The 15,088-nt window shown below is 46.3% G+C and overlaps 1 protein-coding gene across 1 annotated transcript in view; it reads right to left on the bottom strand.

The window, feature by feature from the left end:
* LOC120921206 (matrix metalloproteinase-18-like) overlaps positions 1-15,088 on the bottom strand; it is an 85,221-nt gene that overhangs the window by 50,040 nt on the left and 20,093 nt on the right. The window contains exons 2-3 of the mRNA XM_040333929.1: positions 13,894-14,044; positions 6,280-6,461 (exon numbers count right to left, since the gene is read on the bottom strand). Of these exons, the coding sequence (XP_040189863.1) occupies positions 6,280-6,461; positions 13,894-14,044 (333 nt within the window). The remainder of the gene's footprint in view (positions 1-6,279; positions 6,462-13,893; positions 14,045-15,088) is intronic.

A 15,088-nucleotide genomic window follows, 5' to 3' on the forward strand; every position in this document is an offset into this window, starting at 1 on the left:
TGTGACTTTTGCTGCCACCTTGTACAGATAGGCCCGGATTCACAAAGCACTTGCGCCGACGTATCTCGAGATACGCCGCGTAAGTGCAAATATACGCCGTCGTATCTCTGCGCCGTGCCCACAAAACTAAGATACGCTTGAAAATAGGCTTCATCCGACCGACGTAACTTGCCTACGCCGGGGTAGAGTGGGCGCATATTTACGCTGGACTTATTTCGCGCTCCCATTGATTTTCTATTCACATATGCAAATGAGGGAGATACGCCGATTCACGAACGTACGTCCATCCGACGCAGTGCGCTTAAAGTCATACGTCCGGCGTAAAGTTATACCCCATAAAGGAGGTGTAACTCAGCAGCATCCATGCAAAGGGCTGCACCAGGGAACACAAGCCGACATATTTTACATAGTTTTTGTAGGACGTGAAATTGGCTAGGCGTAGGTTACGTTCACGCCGTAGTCAGTGATCCGACGTATCTTAGGCAGTTGTTCCGACGTGATTGTGAGCATGCGCACTGAGATGTGCCCAGGGGACGGCGCATGCGCAGTTGGCGATACGTATCTGTCTGGCGCTCGGCCCATCATTTGCATGGGGTCACGCCTCATTAGCATGGCTCACGCCCACTTCCACTTACGCCGACTTACGCCTTGGAAACCAAGCGCAGATTTGGAAGCACTGGCTTTGTGAATTCAGTGCTTGCCTCTCTGCGCTGCGTCGGCGTAGCGTAAAGGAGATACGCTACGGCGGCATTAAATATGCGCCAGTGTCTGTGAATCCGGGCCATAGTCTGCATATACAGAAAGAGACTGTTCTTTTGTCGGTGAATAGTAGTTAAGAGTTACTGCAGAAATATCTTAAAATATGGAAAATGTCTGTATGGTTTAAAGGCCTAATTCACAATTGTGAACAGGACCACTTACAATTCAGCAGGGTTCCTTGCAATTGGGTGTGGGCAGGAACCCCCAAGCAATGGGAGCCTGACAATTAGGGTGACCACATTTCCAAACTGCCATTCAGGTGCACCCCCCCCCCCTCTCACTCATCTCACACCCCAGATAATAAATGACCTACACAAACACAACAAAAGCACCCAATACCAATACATAAGCACCCCCAGAAACTGCTCCAAACCCAGCTGACAATTACCCCACTCACAGCCCCCTTAGATGATAGGCGATATACACACAGCACTTCCCAGCTGACAAGTGCCCCACTCACAGCAGTCTCCTCCCCCCCCCCCCCAAGATGATATGCATCACATGCACACAAAACCTAGATACGTTTCCAAAACCCAGCTGACAAGCACCCCACTCACAGCATCCCCAAGGTGATAAGGTGATAAATAGCTCAAAGAACCATATGGACACTTACCCAGGAGATACTCTTTTTTTCATTCCAGCGTGGGCATCTTTGTAATGTATATGCCCACAACAAGCGAAACCTATCAATTGAGTACTCTCCTGGGTTCCAACACGGTGTCCTTTTCTATTATGTCTTCTATTTTATGTATTCGTTTGGATGCATCTAATGTCATGTTTGTAATAATCGTGTAATAATAAAATATTTTTGTTACTTTTCTTAAAAAGTGCCTAGAAAGTAAAAATTTTCTCTCCAAATCCTTATCAAACTATTTCAGGATGTGCCACATTAGTTAACTAGGGTGTTGATTACCACCCAAGGGCACCTGTAATCAATTATCTACTTTAAACGACACTAGTGTTCTTTAATTTTTATATTTTTTAAAAGCTCTTTTCTTATACTGTAGTTTATAGCTTTTTTAACTTTGACCGTGAGCCACATATGTTTTATTTTTAGCCTTTTAAACTTATCACCCATGGGGATATACTTTGCAGTAAGGTCCCAAACAGTCTTCTTGAAGAATTCCCATTTCTGTCCTGTGCCCATTGATGCCAATATTTCCTCCCAGTCTAAGTCCTGGAGAGCAGCCCTCATCCTTGGAAAATGTGCTCTCTTAAAGTTAAGTGTTTTTATCTTTCCCGTATGTATTTCTTGCTTACAGCCAACATCAAATGAAATCATGTTATGGCCACTGCTACCCAGGTGTTCCTTTATCTGAACATTAGTAATACGCTCTGCATGGTTTGAGATTACCAGGTCCAACAGAGTATCAGTTCTCCACAAAATATCCTGCAGTTTTTTTGTTACGATCCATAAATGTATGTAATTGTAAACCAAAAAAAAAATAATCTTATGGTGCTGGTTTTGCTTGTAACTTCATTATTATTCATTTTAGAAACACAATGGCCCGGATTCACATACATCGGCGCATATTTATGCAGGCGTAGCTTATCTTTTTTACACTACGACGGAGCAGCGCAGAGAGGCATGTACTGTATTCAGAAAGCCTATACTCACCAAGATGCGCCAGCGTAACGTATTTTCCCAGGCGTAGGCCAGTGTAAGTGGGCGTGACCCCATGCAAATAATGTTCTGAGCGTGTCGCAGTGGTTTACGTCAGGCGTATCTTAAACGGCGCATGCGCTGTGACGTAGACGTATGGCCCGCACCCCTCTGCGCATGCTCACAACTACGCCCAGCGTAACCCCTAAGATACGCCGGCCCACAGCCTACGCCCAGTGCATAAATACGCCCAGACATGCTCCCATCGAGCGCAAAAGTATACCAGCAGCTTTTGGTGTAGGTACTTTTGCTTTCTGTTTTCTGAGCCATGTCTGCTCCAGTGACTGGGAAGGAGAGGAGGAAAAAAAACTTTTCACCTGAGGAGAAGGCTATCATCATCGATGCCATCTCAAGGCACGACAAGTACCTCCATGGGGCAGAGAGTGGCACGACCAGCAAGGTCCGGAAGGAGGAGATCCTGCAGGAGATAACCACGCAGGTCAATGCCCTTGGCCAGGAGGTTAGGTCCTCAAGGGACATAGCCAAAAAAATTAATGACCTGCGTCATCTGGTCAGAGACAAGGTGGCCACGATGAGGAGGCACGGGAGGTGGACCAGCCACTACCATCAGGCTTAGTGCCGAGGAGCAGGTCATTGCCAGGTGCCTGGAGAGGGAGCAGGTAGAGGGCCTGGAGGGCTATGACTCCCTTAAACAGCCCTTGAGGACAGGTAAGTGTGTTTTATCTCCTATGCGGTGTGTAGCATGTGAGGGGGTGAAAGAGAACATGTGACAAGTGTGTGGGTCCACCAACATGTGAATGCTTTGTGTCATCCACAGATGTGCTGGAGGGAGCTGGGCCGTCGTCGGCTGCTGGGCGACCCACGCCATCCCAGGAGGAGGAGCACGGTACTCTAGAGGAAGGTGTATACCTCGTAGAGGAGATGCCCATCCCTGGACCCTCCCAAACCTCCTCCCCCATCAGGGATGGCCCCTCAAGGGCCTCCCCCATCAGGGATAGCCCCCCAAGGGCTATATAAAAATGACTTTAATAATAGCATTTTAATGCAGGTAGAAATATATATATATATATATATATATATATATATATATAAATATACAGTACATACCAAAAGTTTGGACACACCTTCTCATTTAAAGAGTTTTCTTTATTTTCATGACTATGAAAATTGTAGATTCACACTGAAGGCTTCAAAACTATGAATTAACACATGTGGAATTATACATAACAAAAAAGTGTGAAACAACTGAAAATATATTTCATATTCTAGGTTCTTCAAAGTAGCCACCTTTTGCAGCAGACACATCTCTAGAACTGTTAAGAGGAGACTGCGTGAATCAGGCCTTCATGGTAGAATATCTGCTAGGAAACCACAGCTAAAGAAAGGCAACAAGCAGAAGAGACTTGTTTGGGCTAAAGAACACAAGGGGCCGGATTCAGAAAGAGATACGAGAGATTCAGAGAATCAGTTACGCATAGATATCCCTAAGATCCGACAGGTGTAAGTGTCTTACACCGTCGGATCTTAGGCTGCAATTCCAGGCTGGCCGCTAGGTGGCGCTTCCGTATTTTTACGCAAGGAATATGCAAATGAAGATTTACGCCGATTCAGAAACGAACGACCACCCGGCGCTTTTTTTTTACGTCGTTTGCGTTCGGCTTTTTCCAGGGCATAGTTACCCCTGCTATATAAGGGGTAGCTAATGTTAAGTATGGCCGTCGTTCCCGGGCCGAGTTTTGAAATTTTACGTCGTTTGCGTAAGTCGTTCGTGAAAGCAATAACGTCCTTGCGATGTCATTTAGAGCAATGCACACTGGGATATTTTACGGACGGCGCATGCACCGTTCAAATAAAACGTAAAAAACGCGGGGTCAACACAAATTTAAATAACACACGCCCCCTACATCCCCATTTGAATTACGCGGCCTTACGCCACAACACATATGTTACGCCGCCGTAACTAAGGGCGCAAGTTCTTTCTGAATAAAGAACTCGCGCCCAAAGTTAGAGCGGCGTAACGTATCGGAGATGCGTTACGCCGGCCGGACAGATACGCCATTGTGTCTGAATCCGGCCCAAGGAATGGACATTAGACCAGTGGAAATCTGTGCTTTGGTCTGATGAGTCCAAACTTCAGATCTTTGGTTCCAACCCCTGTGTCTTTGTGCAACGCAGAAAAGGGGAACAAATGGACTCTATATGCCTGGTTCCCACCGTGAAGCATGGAGGAGGAGGTGTGATGGTGTGGGGGTGCTTTGCTGGTGACACTGTTGGGGATTTATTCAAAATTGAAGGCATACTCAACCAGCATGGCTACCACAGCATCTTGCAGTGGCATGCTATTCCATCCGGTTTGCGTTTAGTTGGACCATCATTTATTTTTCAACAGGACAATGACCCCAAACACACCTCCAGGCTGTGTAAGGGCTATTTGACCAAGAAGGAGAGTGATGGGGTGCTGGGCCAGGTGACTACCTCTGGAAGCTCATCAAGAGAATGCCAAGAGTGTGCAAAGCAGTAATCAAAGCAAAAGGTGGCTACTTTGAAGAACCTAGAATATGAAATATATTTTCAGTTGTTTCACACTTTTTTGTTATGTGTAATTCCCCATGTGTTAATTCATAGTTTTGATGCCTTCAGTGTGAATCTACAATTTTCTTAGTCATGAAAATAAAGAAAACTCTTTAAATGAGAAGGTGTGTCCAAACTTTTGGTATGTACTGTATATATATATATATATATATATATAAAATATATATTTTTATATGTATATATGTGTGTAGCGCTACCCCCGAAGGTGCCGCTGGTTGATTTTGGGATCGGCCTGCTAGGTCACCTTGGCAATGTCTAGGGGTGCAATTTGTGAGAACAGCAGGAGTGAATGGAGGTCCAGACATTCAATAAAGAATTTTCCATGCTTTATTACTTAGGCCAAACACGGCCAACATCAACACAATGCAGGGAGGTCAAAGTTGATGAAGGACAGAAAGAACCATGCGGTATCAGGCCTAGATGTAGAACTGAGCAATTCCTTGCTCTGCGTTAAATCAATTAGAGAACACACCGCCACTCTACTCGGAGTGGGTAAAGCGCCCCCCCCGGACAGACCCCTACGACAGGCCTGGCAGCCGGAGCGTCACTCTGAATAATTTTCTTAGTTTATCTGGCACTTCAATGATATTTGGAAATAAAACATCCCTTTTTGAATCCTATATGTGCTATATATACTGGAGAGCATTGAATACATTTATCATTGGATCTAGAATCGTTTAGATATTGTTCCTGAATTCCTTGATGGAGTGATAATCACTAGGGAAGGAAAGTTTCACAGTCGATAGAGGAGGATATCGCAGGTGGGTACTTTAATAACAGTCGTGTTTGAGTCCTATAACTTGGGATCCATCCTATCTGGTAAGAGGCTATTTAATCTTTTCCCCTCTGATGTACATAAAAACAGCTCTGAACTGTACGGATATCCATGATTGACACAGAAAACACATGGACATTCATTTATTAATTTATATATTTTAATATTGATGTGGATTTTCTATATATAAATTTTACCCTTTTGAATTTATATTGATTAGGTGTGTGCACTTTACATACACACATATATTTTGAATTGAGTATTTCGATTTTTGAGTTGCGGCACCTATTAATGTTTATAACTCATTTATTCACAGATTATATCAATTCGTTTTCACAAATTTTTCAGGGTAAGCGCAAGATACTAAAAATGATATACTTAAAACATAGATTAACTGGAAAAGATTGACACATGGCATACTTTACATTACCTTTAGCTAGGTACTTGGAAGAAGTGAAAAATACTGCGTTTTCGAAAGGTTACATAATGCATTAATTATTGCTGTGAAAAAAACACTGGTTTAGAATACCTTTAGGGCTTTAAGTAGTTCATCTCTGACTTGTGTACTTGGCAATTGGGCTGTAGTGTTAATAATTTTGTAGGTTAACATATCCGTCTTCCACTTTGCTCCCCTACTGAATGACATGCGCTGTTCATGCTTTCCGCAGCGGGGCAATTTCATTGTTTCAGCAGTTTCTTCATCTAATTTACCTGAAGGAACAATAAAATGAATGATTAATAGCATGTATGCTTTTAGCTTCTCATTTACACTATGGTCAATATACAGTAGAAAATCTGCATGTCTGCCTTCTTCTGAAATCTTCTTCTCCTCCAACTTCACAAGTTAATATAATTTTATAATGTACCACAAATATTTATTTTACAAATTTATTAATGTAACATACTTTGAGGCCCTACCCAAAAATGAAAATTTTTATTCTAAAGACCAGTAAAATACCTGGCATATGTGAAAACTAGGGTTGTCCCAATACCACTTTTTTAAGACTGAGTACAAGTACCGATACTTTTTTCAAGTACTCACCGATACCGATTACCAATACTTTTTCTTAATGTCACGTGACAGTTTTTTCTTTTACTATTTTTATTTATATTTAGAAAAAAAAGGTTTTTGTCTTTTTACAATGCTTTCTTTTTTTTGGGGGGGGGGGGGGGGGGTATGTGTGTTTTTTATTTGAATTTTTACAATTTTTTACAATCTTTTTTTATTTATCGCAATACTTTTCTTTTTTTTCCTAATCAGCCCTGTTGGGGGGCTTTGGTGATCTCCTCCTTGAGACAGAGAAAGAGACCGAGGATATAGATTCCCCAGTCCCTTTCTCTGCAATGAAAATGAATGGAGAGAAGACAGAGGCTCCTCTCCATTCATAAACATCGTAATCACAGGGGATACAATGTTTCAGTTATGTGAATGGACAGAGTCAGTGATCACTGAATCTGTTCATACAGAAAAGGAAGGAGGAGGACACGTTGGGGGGACAGCAGCAGAACGATGGGGGACACGGAGGAAGAATGGAGCGGAACAGCAGAACGGAGGGGGCATGGAGGGGGACACAGAAGGGGACTGGAGGAGGATGCGGGGACAGTCAGCAGTGGAGGAAGCTGACTCTGAAAAGATGTGTGGAAAACTCTTGCTCTGAGAGGATCTCTGAAGGAAGCTGGAAGGGAGAGATTGAACGCAAAGATGTAGGGGGTTGAAAGAAGTCCTTCTTGGGACTTTGCTTCTCAAACAGAACTCTTAAATACTGGTAATGTATTATTTTGTCTATTTTTACTTTTTTTTGGTAATGAATGGTTCTGCATATACATCAGCTAAAACCATTTAAATATACATAGCAGGGCAATTTGGAGTTATATTATTTTTAACTGCCGTATGAAATAATTATATTCCAAATATTAAAAGACACACACAATTTTGTTTGTCTTTAAAAAGCTAAATGCCAACAGTTGTACAATGGTTTTAGGGTGATGTCTGTGAAAATAAATTCTCTCTAAATTTAAAATAAGCTTGATTGTATTTGTCAAGCGTGGCCCAGATTCACAGAGTGTGGGCACACATTACGCCGCCGTAGCGCAAACGCCGTACTCCACGCCGGCGTAGCGCGGAGAGGCAAGCATTGAATTCAGCAAGCCAGTGCTCCCAACGCTGCGCCGCTGGGCGTACGCTGGCGTAGGTGGAAGTGGGCGTGACCCCATGTAAATGATGGTCAGAGCGTGGTGCAGTGTTTTACACCCGGCATATCACGAACTGCGCATGCGCCATGACGTGGACGCATGCACAGCAGCCCTCTGCGTCTGCTCACAACTACGCCGGCGCAACAGCCTAAGATACGCCTGCCCACCGCGTACGCCGAGACCATATGTATGCCCAGCCAGACGCACGTCCAGCGCAAAAGTATGCCCGCTTGTGTTCCCTGGTGCAGACGTACTTTTGTGACCTGTGCCAACATGTCAGATAGTGAGTTTGACAGGAAGAAGAGGAAGAAGAATTTCTCTGCGGATGAGAGGGCGATCCTGACCTCTGCCATAACAAAATACGATACCTATCTCCATGGCGCACAGAGCGGAAGGACCAGCAAGGCCAGGAAGACGGAGATCCTTCAGAAGGTGACCCTGGAGATAAACAGCCTTGGCCATGAAACCAGGACCTGGAAGGAGGTCCAAAAAAAAATCAACGACATGCGTCGGCGTGTCAGGGAGCTCGCTGGCCAAAATGAAAAGGCACCTCAGGGGCACAGGAGGCGGGTCAGCTATGACTGTCAAGCTGACAGCTGAAGAGGAGGTCATCGCCAGCTGCCTGGAGCAGGAGCAGGTGGAGGACCTGGAGGGCTTTGACTCCAGCGACCAGGACTTGAGGAGAGGTAAGTGTGTTTCATCCCCCATCCGGTGTGGAGCATGTGAGGGGGTGCAAGGGAACATGTGACAAGTGTGTGGGTCCACCAACATGTGAATGCTGTGTGTCATCCACAGATGTGCTGGAGGGAGCTGGGCCATCTTCTGCTGCTGGACGACCCACTCAGTCTGACCCCCTGGAAAGCCACGAAACAACGGTGGAGGGGAGTGCCCACACATCTGCTATTGAGGTCGTTGTGGAGGAGCAGGTGGACATCCGACAGGAGGAATGCCTGTACCTTGATGAGGATACCATCTTCGCCGGACCCTCTGAGATGGTGCACCTCCTGACGACCTCAAAGCCCATCAGGGGAACCCCCCGAGGGCTACCCCATCCAGATGGACACAACCATCTACATCTCCTAGGAAGGCTCTGTGCAAGATCAGGGGTGTAGCTGGATCCCTCCAAGAAGGGCTAGAGAGGGAACAGGCACGCCAGACACATGGCAGAAATAGCCTGCGACCTCCACCATGTGGCTGACAGCCTGTCCTCCTTTGTCGGGTCCTCGGCAAAGAGCCATGCTGAGTGCACAGTGGCTGTGAAGGGCACCGCAGCCGCAATGCAGCAGTGGCCAGCAGGCTGCTCATACCCTGGCCATCTCTGACTGCCTGCAGGAGGTGAATGCCAATTGCGCAGCCATGGCCACATGCCTCTGTGACCAGTCACAGACCCTGGATGCCATGCATCACCATATGGTAGCAGGGTGTCCTTCCACATCTGGGGACCAGGGATCGGACGTGCCGGCCACCCAGGAACGGCACATCACGGCAATTGGGGAGCTGCAGACCACAGCAGCAGGGATTGTGGCGGAGGTGAGGATTGATTGTGCAGGCCAACACTGCCGCCATCCAGTCGGAGGGTCTCCAGAACAGGCGCCTACAGCGCCAGCACAATTCCAGGCAGAGGCAATTGCAGGCCGAGACCAATGGTGTGCTGACACGCATTACCATTGCCTTGGAGGGGATGCAGGCAACATCTGTCATCAGCTCCAGGAGTGACAGCCCAGGGGATGAACCTCAACATGATGTCCCTCCCCCCACCCGAGTCATCGCTACGACAACTGAGGAGCAGAACCCTGGGCACGAGGCTTGGCCCACAAGAGGGCAAATGACTGTCCTGAGGACGAGTGCAGCTCAGAGTCTGAGCTTTTTTTTTTATTTGTGTGACGTGCACAGATGCATGTGTCGTCCTCCTGTAAGGGCATGCATATGGCGGAGAATGGCATGATCAGGAGTGCAGGGGCAGGTTTTGCCCGGTGCTGTCAGTGCTACGGTGTGACTGGTATGGGAGTGTGTGTATGTGTGTGTGTGGCCAATGTGTGACATTTCTGCCAGCAAGGCTTGTCACCTTGGATCATCGGGGAGAGGTTATCCCCACGACCGTGTGAATGTGGTATGAATGGACAGCAACATCATTGGGGCCTTGGCGTGGCGTTGCTGCTCCCAAGTCCTGTGCGGTGGACTTGGGGTAAACCAATGCGAGGTGGATGTGGTGAGTGTGAGCTAGGGACCACAGTGGTGTGCATGCGTGCATTGTCCGTGTGCCATGATGAATGTGTGTGTTTAACGTGCAAAGATGTGTTCCACGAGGCAACTCCTGACTGCTGGTCCTTCAGCAGACGGGGTAGCCTCGGGCAGGGGGGGACTGTGTGGCTCAGGGGTCAGGTCATCACATATTTCAATCTTCAGGCCCTTTCTCATGGTGTAGTTGTGCAGCACGCAACATGCACCGATGATCTGGCACACAAAGTTTGGGGAATACAACAGGGCCCCCCTGGACTTATCCAGGCATCGGAAACGGGACTTCAGGATGCCAAATGTGCGCTCCACCACTGCACGGGTGCGTATGTGTGCAGCATTGTATCTTCTCTGGCCTCTGGTTTGGGGATTCCGATATGGAGTCAGGAGATGGGGCCCAAGTGCATATGCAGAGTCACCTGAAAGGGAAAAGACAGGAGGATGTTAGTCGTGCATGTGCCCCTCGTGATGTCTGCATCATGGGGTCGAACAGTCATGCCTGACACCCACTGTCACTCACTAACCAGCCAGCTGTCCCTGTACACGTTCTGTTCGAATTCCGTTGGGATGGTGCTTTGACGGTATATGTAGCTGTCGTGGCTGACCCCTGGGTGTTTGGCACAGATGTGCCATATGAGGCATTGGGCATCAGCTATCACCTGTACATTGATGGAATGCCACTGCTTATGATTGCGGTATATGTGCTCTGTGGCACGTGGGGGGGGGCGTAGTGCCCCATGTGTGCAATCAATGGCCCCGACGGTGCGTGGGAATCCGGCAATGCTGTAGAAATCCTGCATTGCCTTCTGCCGCAGGTGCTCATGGGTTGGTTTGATGATGTGGTGGGACATGCGTGTGAGGATTGCGGGGACAACCTGATGCACGCATCTGCTCATGGTGGATTGTGACATCCCAGACACGACTCCACTTGTACGTTGGAAAGATCCACTGGCGAGGAAATGGAGTGTTGCCAGTACCTTGACCATTGGCTGCACTGCATGTGAGCGTCCCGTCTGGCTTGCGATTTCATCATGCAGGGCTGTGGCTAATTCCAGGATGGCATCAGGGCTGAATCTGAAGATGCGGTACACCTCCGATTCCCCCATGCCAAAGACGTTCATGCGCGTTTGGTATATCCTCTCCTGTGCCCTCCTCCATGCCTGTTGATCCAGTAGTACTATGACCATGGCTGTCCTTGGCATGTTGGCATACGGATGTGTTGTCCTGCAAGTGTGGTTGCTCAGCTCGTCCGTAACGGTGCTGCTGCAGCTGCTATCCAGCTGACATGTGCACGTCTGTTGCCGGGTTGCACCTCATTTATGGGGAATAACTTTGCACCGGACGTACAACTTACGTGCACCTCGCATAGCAGGCGTCGGGCGCATGCACATTCGTGAATCGCCGTATTTCCTTCATTTGCATGTTTGAATGGCTAATCAATGGGAGCAGCACCATGCTCCCAGCCTAAATGTGCGCCCACTCCACGCCGGTGTAAGCAAGATACGTCGGCGGGGTGTAGCCTGTTTTTAGGCATATCTTGGTATGTGGATCTGGCGCACAGATACGACGGCGCACATTTGCACTTACGTCGGCGTAACTTGTTATACGTCGGTGTAAGTGCTTTGTGAATCTGGGCCCGTGTGTACAAAATGTCCTTTGATATGTACACATATAAGAAGTAAATAAGGAGATCTGTTTGTGTTGAGAAGAGATAACATAATGTAAACAAAAGCTATTTACATGAAGCTGTGAAGTCACGGAAGGTTATTTTACGAGTTACCAGGTTTTAAATATATCAGGGTGATTTATGTAAGAACTGTGAATATACCTTTTCATATAATGTAAATATTATCTGAACATTTAACCATCATGTATCTCTGATTGTAGAAGTATATAAATTATTTGTTTTATCACGAATTGTACCTGATTTTAATTTTGCACTATATCTAAATATATATGTTTTAAATATTTATTTGTGTTACTTGTCTTCAAAATAGCACGGATAAAAGAACTTTGGATTTCTTGTTTGATATTGTAGGAAAATTGTAACTCTCCCAAAGCACAGATTTACATATTTCCATAAATAATATTTTATATTTCAGTATAAACATTCTGACAGTTTATGGAGGCACTATGCCGCGATACGTCAATGGTTCTGACAGCATGTCGTGCAAAAGCTGCAAGAGGATCTAAATCGCAAGATCGGTTGCCAGCCGGCACAGAGACTTTGCCATCTTCGGGTTTTTCTGCTGCTACAGATGTAGCTACTCAGACGGAGATCAGCACTTCCGGTGGGACCTGCCCCTCTCCTGAACCCTGAGTGCCTATCCCCGAGTGCTTCTCTGGAGATCGCAGGAAATTTCTGACTTTCCGCAACTCATGTGAACTTTACTTCTCCCTCCTGCCACAAACTTTCTCTACACAAGATGTTAGGGTGGGTTTCATTATCTCCCTCCTTCTGGATGAGCCCCAGTCCTTGGCCTTTCAGCTTTGTGAGCAACATGACCCAGCACTAGCCTCTATGGACTCCTTTTTCTCTGCCATGTCTCAGCTATACGCTGACCCCTTCCATAGTCAGACTGCCAAACAAATGCTCAGCAAATTACAGCAGGGTCAGAGACCTGTGGAGAATTATGTAACTGACTTCCGCCTTTGGAGTACCAATACAGAGTGAAATCAAGCAGCCCTTCATTATCAGTTTCATTTTGGTTTATCTGACGCCATTAAGGATGAACTTGCCAGAGTGGAAGTAACTACAGCTTTGGAGGACCTGGTTAATATAGTCATTCTGATTGATCGCCGGCTACGAGGGCGCCTGTCTGAGAAAGCCCATCGAGACTCTCTGGTTCACCCCAGACCCAAGAATGTAATTTCCTGTATCTTCTGTGTCGCGACCATGTAAAGGGGTGCAGGGTGCTGTGTGATTTAAAGAGGTTCAAAAGGCCAGGGGGCTGTGTAATATAAAGGGGTGCAGGGTGCCGTGTAATGTAAAGGGGTCCAGAGGTGCAGGGGGCTGTGTAATGTAAAGGGATGCAGAGGTGCAGGGGGCTGTGTAATGTAAAGGGGTGCAGAGGGCTGTGTAATGTAAAGGGGTGCAGAGGGCTGTGTAATGTAAAGAGGTGCAGGGTGCTGTGTGATGTAAAGGGGTCCAGAGTTGCAGGGGGCTGTGTAATGTAAAAGGGTGCAGAGGGCTGTGAAATGTAAAGGGGTGCAGGGTGCTGTGTAATGTAAAGGGGTGCAGGGTGCTGTGTAATATAAAGGGGTTCAGAGGTGCAGGGGGCTGTGTAATGTAAAGGGGTGCAGGGTGCTGTGTAATGTAAAGGGGTGCTGTGTAATGTAAAGGGGTTCAGAGGTGCAGGGGGCTGTGTAATGTAAAGGGGTGCAGGGTGCCATGTAATGTAAAGGGGTCCAGAGGTGCAGGGGGCTGTGTAATGTAAAGGGATGCAGAGGTGCAGGGGGCTGTGTAATGTAAAGGGATGCAGAGGTGCAGGGGGCTGTGTAATGTAAAGGGGTCCAGAGGTGAAGTTGTGGAGAGGGGGTACACAGTAGTAACAAAGAGATATTGAGGGATGCAGAGGTATGCAGGGGCACAGTGGGGTGTTTTTACATTTTAACGTGGGGAGGTGCCAGATATTGGATCTGCCTCGGTGCCAAATGCTGTAGGTAGTTTAATAATTAATTTATAAAGCCATGAAGCATAAGTCTGTTACCTTACCTGTTACTTTCAGTCCATTTTGTCTCTGAAACCATTCCAGACCACTAATAAACTCTTCAGGAAACTGATGTTCTGAAATATATGGTGTGTCAGGAACAGCATAGTCAGTGAAGTTTTCATTAGGAAGATATCCAAAGTCTATCAGATATTCCTGGTAGAAAGAAATGTGAAGTTTAGTCAAATAAGTAAAAACCAAGTTCAAAGCAATATAAACATGTACAGCTGCATTGTTTTACATTTTTTTTACAGATAGCTTAACAAGACTGAAACTGTAATTTATTTTTTGTATGTAGTGCCAGCCCCTGGAGGGCCTGCTAGTTTGTCCCAGTTTCTTTTCTTAGCACCCAGGCACACTGTTACCTTATGAGTAGAGTTGAGCGGACACCTGGATGTTCGGGTTCGGACCCGAACCCCATTGAAGTTAATGGGGACCCGGACTTTTGACTACAAAAATGTCTCTAAAAAACGAAGGGAAAGGGCTGGAGGGCTGCAAATGGCAGCAACATGTCGGGAAGAGCATGGCAAGTACTCTGGAAATAAATGTGGATAGGGAAATAACTTAAAATAACATAAAAAAATAAAAATTAAAAATATAATGATTTTGACCTTGGAGGATGAGGTCCATACAGTTTTGTTCAAAATTATTCAACCCCCCAATGCTGTAAAGGGTTTTAGGGAATTTCGTGTACATTTGTAATTGTATTCAGAATGAAATCCTACAAGGACTTCTTAAAGAACCATATGCAACTAATATGACATCAATTGGTTTTGTAATACAGTAGTAAATGTAAAATTCAAGGCAAAGGGCACTGTTGAAACACTACCTGGTCGTGGCAGAAAGAAGATGCTGACTTCGACTGCTGTGCGCTACCTGAAGCGTAGAGTGGAGAAAAGTCCCCGTGTGACTGCTGAGGAACTGAGAAAAGATTTGTCAGATGTGGGTACTGAAGTTTCTGCTCAGACAATACAGCGCACACTGTGTAATGAAGGCCTCCATGCCAGAACTCCCAGGCACACCCCCTTGCTGTCTCCAAAGAATAAGAAGAGTCGACTGCAGTATGCCAAAAGTCATGTGGGCAAACCACACAAGTTTTGGGTTTGTGTTTTGTGGACTGATGAAACAAAATTAGAACTGTTTGGGCCCATGGATCAACGCTATGTTTGGAGGAGGAAGAACAAGGCCTATGATGAAAAA

The sequence above is a fragment of the Rana temporaria genome, chromosome 13 (assembly GCF_905171775.1).
Source record: "Rana temporaria chromosome 13, aRanTem1.1, whole genome shotgun sequence".
NCBI lineage: Eukaryota > Metazoa > Chordata > Amphibia > Anura > Ranidae > Rana > Rana temporaria.